This window comes from Pterocles gutturalis, unplaced genomic scaffold, assembly GCF_000699245.1.
Source record: "Pterocles gutturalis isolate BGI_N339 unplaced genomic scaffold, ASM69924v1 scaffold2118, whole genome shotgun sequence".
Lineage (NCBI taxonomy): Eukaryota > Metazoa > Chordata > Aves > Pterocliformes > Pteroclidae > Pterocles > Pterocles gutturalis.
The window spans coordinates 145919-153271 of record NW_010122898.1 but is presented as its reverse complement, the minus strand read 5'-3'; the positions used below and the strand labels follow the sequence as shown (position 1 = coordinate 153271).

Here is a 7353-nt window from a genome sequence, read left to right as displayed (position 1 = left end):
TAAACTACACGTTAAGATCTTTCATAAAGTTATTTAAAATGGTTTGGCCCATTGTCTGAACTTTAATGTGCATCTAATGTGCTGCACTGTAAACCTTATTCTAATAAAGTTTCCAGGGGACATGATCTGTAGAACAACTATGTTTTGTTCCATGTTAATTTTTCCAGGTGCTCCCACTGCTGTGATGTTTGCTTGGGTCCTCACAAGAATCCATCGACAAGATACTGGGTAAGTCAGAGCTTGAGTAAGGAAACCAAGAATGTTCTATTTTGTGTTGCATTTTGATTTGCTGAGAGGGGAAAAATAAAGATTAAAAACACATTGAAAGAAAAATTATTCCAAAGTACTGTCCCTAACCTTTAAACTTCATAGGCGAAGAAAATAATTTTTAGTCTTTTGATTTTGATGGAGTAATAAAAGCTGGAAATATCATAGTAAGTATTGAACTTTCATTTAGCTTCCCAATGCCCAGTCCTTGAAATAACTATATTTTAAGAAAATCACTGTTTCTGTTTAAAATCAGCCATAAGTTACTAACTCTAATATCTTCAAATACATACTTCCCAAACACATTGTTATGTTCTAATAGGTAGTTTCTTCTTTCATTTCCACTCAGTTCTTTGATTCTTTTTTTAATTTTATTTTATTGATTTTTAACTTTTAATATGGGAGCCACGTAAAAGCAGATGATTGCTTACTGAATAAACTTCCTATAGTTTGGGCTTTGCAGAAACTTTTAGGGAGGTATCACTACTGGCAGAGCCTTTCAAATAGTGATTTAAAACTTAGTGACCATCACTTTCCTATTCTGTGACAGAGATGCTTTAATGTGTAATGAAAAGCTCACACAGGATGGATAATGTGACTGGTTCTGCTTGCTGTTTCAGATGTTGGGATGATGATGAAAATGGAGTGGTGTTATGGATCATCAAAGGCCCCATTCTGCTAACTGTATTAGTATGTTGGTTTTTTTTTTCATTTTGTCTTGAGTATCTTTTGAAATGTGAAAGCTAAGTTAGTGAATCCTTTCAGTAAGCTGGGAGAAAAGCAGTCACACATGCTATGGTATTGAGTTTCAAATAGCTGGAAATTATTGCATAGCATGTGGTTTTGTTGTTGGGGCTTTTTTGCTGGTTTTGTTGGGTTTTTTCACCCAAAACACCCTAAGTCACAACCTAAAGGCTAAATCCTATGTATTCTAGAGTCATACTAGGACATAAGGGAATCATGTTGACACCTTTATTCCACATAACACGATTGTGTCTGTCTCTCTCTAGGTAATTTCTGAAGAAAGGTGATCCATGCTAACAGGATTCTTAGATAATATGAACCTGGTTTAATGCAAGAAATACATATAATTCATTTTATCTAGTATACTTTAAAAATGAGTTCTGAAGTTCTAAACTTAAGGCAAATAATCTCCCTTATAAACACCTTTATTCCATCTAAATTTAGGGAGGAAACAGTATGTCATGTAGGACTGTGTCTGCTATAATTCCCATCATAAACAGTGATGGGAACAGGGAGGACTATTTAGAGCATGTAAGTTATGCTAGGTACTGACAAGAGTTAATATCAAACATAAAATAATACTGAGATATGTAGATCTACACTAATTCAACATAACTTTCAGCATATCTTTACATGTAAGTATATATTGGTGTGAAAAATTAATGCTATTTCTAATGCTATTGATTTGATCTGCGAGCAGATTTTCACTGGTTTATAGTACTGCAGTTCCTATGACTGGGCATTTTTAGTTTATTTTTATCAACAGAAGATATGTCCCAATTTATAGTAGGTTTACAGATTTTGTCTTGTCTTTTCAGATTAACTTTATTATATTTATTAATGTGATCAGAATTCTAGTTCATAAATTGAAATCTCAAGAGGGAGGAGGGAGCCATTCAAGCCACTTTGTGTAAGTATTTCTAGGTTTCTTGATATTAACTTGTTCTAGCTGCTATAAGAAATGTTTCATGTGCAGGAGCAAAAAATGTTCTACTGCTTACTAATAGAAAGAGAAATCCACAGAAGAAATAACAAGGTAAACTTTCCTTTTCATCCCAGATATCACATCTCTCTTTTTATTCGGGGGTGGAGGGTGGGATGGAGGTTTTGGGGACACTAAGAAAAGTAAAATATAAAGTATTATAACTCCGGGAGGATCCAGATTGAAAGTGTAAACCATCCATCCTCCTTCCAGTCCTTTCCACACAAATGGCCACCTAGAGAAAGAAGCAGATAATTTCCTTTAAATTCTCGGCAGTAATATGATGCTAATGTTCTGGTAGCTGAACCTAGTCCTCCCTATGATCCGCTTCACAATCAATGGGGATCTCATCAAGGCAGTCAGAGGACTCTAGAGAGCTATTTAACTCATCCTAAGACATGTAGGTTGTGGCAGAGGACCTAGTGTAAACCTGTGCCCTTCTGGAGGGAGCCGAAGGCCCATCAGAATGCCCTAGGACATCACCAGTGGCTTTCACACCACTACTTAAACAACTGATTTAAGTCTTATGGACAGTGATGACTAGATCTCCATTGACAGTTCTAAAAATTGAAACCCTTACATGGCGGATGCCTATGGGTGATTGAGATTAGTCTCAGGAGAGTAGATCAGAGTACGTGGTTTGCTACCCCTGTTTTTGCACGTATAGCAGGGAGAAGAACCTTTAAAAGTCAATCCAGAAAACTTGCATGCTTATTTGTTCATCTTTATTCACCAGGTGTTGATGGTGGGAGTGGAGAAAAGTAATTTTTCCATAACTTTGTTGGATGTAGTTTCCTCCACTATGGAGCTGTCCTCTGTACTTAAATTTGTTCCAACATATAACTGCTGTCACTAATTCTATATTTCTACAGTGCATTATTCTCTAATTCTTGGTTTGCCAGGAGACTTGCTAAATCCACGTTACTCTTGATCCCTCTCTTTGGAGTGCACTACATTGTATTTGCATTTTTCCCAGAAAGCACTGGTCTGGAAGCTCGCCTTTATATTGAGCTGGGCTTGGGTTCTTTTCAGGTAAGCTGGACAAAATGTTTATCAGTCCTAAGATGTTTGGTCTGAAGCACCACCCTTCCAGGAATTTTATGTTTTAGGTTGGTTGTTAGAGCAGGTGTTAATAATGCATCTAAATTCAACACACACTTTTCATCTTACTCCTTCACAAGCTCTTTCTGTTGTTTGTTCCTTTATCTTATCACTTGAAATCTCACACTACTTCTGAGTTCTGACTCAGACTGCATACTAAGAATCACAAAAAAAAATTACAATATCTACCTTTACTGAATAACAATGACAGAGCACCATGAAGGCCAGTCCATGGACTCAGGTGAACTGATTGAAATTAATTCCACATATAATAAAGATGACGATAAGAGGAATGAAAAAATAAGGATAATATATAACAACCTGTTCTGTCCTTACCCTTTAGCAGTAGTGAATCCATCACGTTAATACGTCTTTGTTTCTTTTATTTTGCTATACAACTGCTCAGAACAGTATCTTGGATTTGAGAGGGCCAGGGCTTGGGTATGGTAGACTGCAATAAACAGCTGAGGTCTTTTTCCTCCCCCTTTCCCCTGTATCCTACAACAACATTTCCATGTTGATATGTGTTGGAAATGAACCCTCTTCCATACTTACATCTCAACCATGCCGGACTCTGTTTGGGAAAATACTTGCCGGCCCAAGCCAAAGCTGTATCACATACCATGTTGACATTTTATCAGTACAGAGAAGCAAAGTCTTCTGTATTTATTCAGGACTATTCAGGTCTGTGCCTTGTTCAGTTTACTCATACAGGTGTAGTCTAGCACTGTCCAGTGTTTGCCTGTGTTTGCATATTCTGTGAAATGTCTTGGCTCTGGGCTGACTAACACTCCCTCAAACAATGTCTGACTATAGTTCTGGCTGAATATGAACCCAACAGCCATCATCTTGTGAGTGAAAGAAGAGAGTTTAGAGGTAAAGACGTAAAACAAGAACAGGTCCTCACCCAGTTTATTCACTACGGTAAATATAGACTAGGACAAGACAGAGGTCCCTCCTACCTTATCTGAGGAGAACTTGTTTATAGAATACAGTAAACAGTAAGTTAGTTCTTAGTGTCTCCATGCAAGGGCAGTAATATACATATATTAGTAATTGCTAATATAGTGTTGCTATACATTGAGGAATTTAATCCTATTATGAAAACCCAAGAAGTAGTGCCACATCACCTAAATTCCAACGAACAATGGAAAATATATGATTTTGCTGCCTTGCTCAAATTTTGAATGAAACTTGATATCTTTCTTTGATTATATGCTTTAAATCCTCATGACCAACTTTTTTCTCCCTACCCTCTCTGTCCTAGGGTTTTGTTGTTGCTCTTCTGTATTGCTTCTCAAATGCAGAGGTGAGTAGCAAGTACACAAGATTATCAAAACCTTTTAAACTGGCCCTCTCTGGTTTTTAATTTTTTTTTTCTATTTCCAGAACACATCTGTGCTTTGATCTGTTCCTGAAAGCATGAAATACCCATATGCTTTTTTTCCCCCTTGGTACCTTTGTTAACTCTATTTGTATTCATACAGTTCTGACAGAAGTGCATAAAATAAGCTTTGAAGCAATGACCCTTTGCAAATCGTTGGTGACTTTCCTGTCAGGGGACTTTTTTTCTGCTTTGTGTCTGAGAGTTATCATCATGATATCTCAGTGGAAAGCTTGTAACACTTCTTACTTTATTTAGGTTTATTTTCTCCTAGTGAGTTTCTTCCCTTTCCTTTTTCAGGGCATCCTGTGCATTTTCAGTAGTTTTTTTCCAAACACTTTCTTTCCTGTTTTTGTAACATTGTTAGAATTTGGATGAATTCCCTGAAGTACATTTTAGAGACCCTATCATTTTAAAAACTAACTAAATTTGCTTGCCCTTTCCCCAAAAGAGCTGAATGAAGCAAAAGCCATGAGAAAATGTAAAACCACATCTCATCCTCAGAAAAGTGTGGAGGTTAGGTGAGAAGAAAGACCCACTAACGCTGCCTCAATCTCCCCATTAGCTTAGACTGGACATTTCTCATAGGGATGGCAAAATGTAAGTGAAATTAATCCTACCCAAGGATGAATAATGCCTAAAATATGTTTGTTATTTAGGAAAACAATATATAATGGCCATTCTAGTGCTGTTCTGAGAGAGTGTCTTCAAAACTAATTGTAGATACAGAATGCTCTACTTCCCACCTTCCTTCTGCCTGCATAGACTCCTTGCCAACAGCCTTTAGATAGCTTGTGTATTGTATCCCACAACGCACCAATCTAGGTGTTAAAAAAGGGCTGGTCAGAGAGTGACATCTGGCCCCAAGATATGGTGGTATGTGTTGGCTTGCATCCATGCTGCTTAGGGATATCTGCTTCTGGAGCAGATTGGCCACCCATTGCAACTTGGCAGTGGATTCTTCCTGCATCTGTTATGGTTCCTTGCAATCATAAAAAATAAGTAATATTTTCTGTGTGTGTGTATTCAGTTTTAAGTATCTGGAACAACGTGAGAGACTGTGCTGCTGCCAAGCAAGGTGGTGTCTCTATGGGATGAAACTGTTATTGTAGGTCCTGTTTTTTGGAATAAGGTACACAGGAACGTTGCAGGGACTTGAGCTTGCTGGGGTAGTGCTGGAGTACTGGGTTGGTGAAAGAAGCCCCCTTTTATTTACTAGAGTTGTGAAAGCTGCAGAGAGCATGGTCAGTCCTTACCTGAAGTTGACATGGGGGCTGGCATGTCTGTATGGTTAACAGAGAGAATAAATGATAAATATTGCCAGTGACTTTCAGGGAGGCCTGATGTCCAAGCTGTACTTTTGCATGTCTCACTCACCCTTTATGTACATCACTGTAGAGCCTGTACCTAGTGAGGATTAGATAATAACATCACTAGATTAATTCCTAAATTCAGAGTGCTTAAATGACATTTGTCCGTACATACATCCCCTGTAAGAATCAATAGTTTCATTTAAAACTTTATTTCTGCATTTAATTTGGAGTAGGCTTGTGCTAATGGTGCTACTTTTATAACCCTGCCATAGATTTTCAGTACGGACAGCAACAGAAGATGGCAGCTATGTGGTTAAAAGTATTTGACGTATCTTCTTAGTATAGGATGGCAATTGTAAGTCCCTTTGTAGACACTCAAGAGAGCCACCCCCCCTTGCAGGAGAAGCAGGTGGAGATGAAGCTGAATGTGAACAGAGGTAACAGGACACAGCAAGAAATTAAGAAATTAATCCACAGGGACAAACTGCTCATGTGAACAGTGGCAAGGTGTGCTGCTTTATGTAGGGCAACAGAACCTACTTTTCCCTCACCCCAGTGACAGTAGGGTCAACAGTGACCTGTGGAACTCCAGGGTTGGTCAATCTACTTGTTAGTTGTATGCCAGATATCAATAAAATCAGTTGTGCCTATGCTTTTGGGGATCCCCAAGACCTCTCTCAAATGTCATGTTCATTCAAGTTGATTCAGTATCTTTCAAAGTCAGTAAGGGATCTTTAAGAGGGATTTCAATCTGGAGAAACCGAAAGCCTGGAGAAGGGCCCTTATTGTACATAGCAGGTCACAGTAAGGAGGCACAGAAGACTCAGTATGAGGAAAAATAGAAATTATACAAAAAAGTAGAAATATTTATGAAGTAGATCTACAACAATAAACATAGGAACTAGTCAAGAACTTCCACATCATCCTCTTAATTTTGGAATTTATGTCTGTTTATTTTCAAAAGTGAATCAGGACATCATTTAAGTTCTTCTTAAAATATGTTAAGGCTTAATCCTTATTGATTTTGGTGCCTTTGTGCATTTGGGTTAAGTAGTCAGGCAGACTTTTTTGGCACATTTTACCTTCAATACCCACTGAGTCCTAATTTTCTGATTATTTTCTTTTAAATTCCTTTCCTATAGGTTCAAAGCGAACTGAAGAAGCAACTGTGCAAATGGCAGTATCAAGAATATCTGAACTTCACACACAAACATGGGACTTTGTCCAAAGAAAACAGTCCAGTCAACTACGTCACTCAGTTATCACTGTTTGAAAAAATCAGTCCAAAAAGGAAAACATCTGGGTACGAGAATGGTGTAACTTCTGTCTGAGTTTTTCTATCAGGATGAGTTGCTGTGATGTCATAACATACTGCCTAAGAGATGGCCAGCTTGGATCCCTTACAGCTCTCCATAGTGTCAAGAGCCTTCTGTGAATTTGAATTTCTTGTCCTGAACGTGAGCTGCTTTTCTCCCTTGGTACAGATCAGTCCCACAAACCTGGTTCTCTCTCTCCTTACATGTACAAAATTCATGTATTTTGCTGTGAAAAGCAAGACCTTG

General features: G+C 38.0%; 1 protein-coding gene across 1 annotated transcript in view; it reads left to right on the top strand.

The window, feature by feature from the left end:
* LOC104464848 (vasoactive intestinal polypeptide receptor-like) overlaps positions 1 to 7150 on the top strand; it is an 18451-nt gene extending 11301 nt beyond the window's left edge. The window contains exons 7-12 of the mRNA XM_010077687.1: positions 168 to 228; positions 888 to 957; positions 1830 to 1921; positions 2896 to 3025; positions 4362 to 4403; positions 6934 to 7150. Of these exons, the coding sequence (XP_010075989.1) occupies positions 168 to 228; positions 888 to 957; positions 1830 to 1921; positions 2896 to 3025; positions 4362 to 4403; positions 6934 to 7122 (584 nt within the window). The 3' untranslated portion in view covers positions 7123 to 7150. The remainder of the gene's footprint in view (positions 1 to 167; positions 229 to 887; positions 958 to 1829; positions 1922 to 2895; positions 3026 to 4361; positions 4404 to 6933) is intronic.
* The last annotated feature ends 203 nt before the right edge of the window (positions 7151 to 7353 follow it).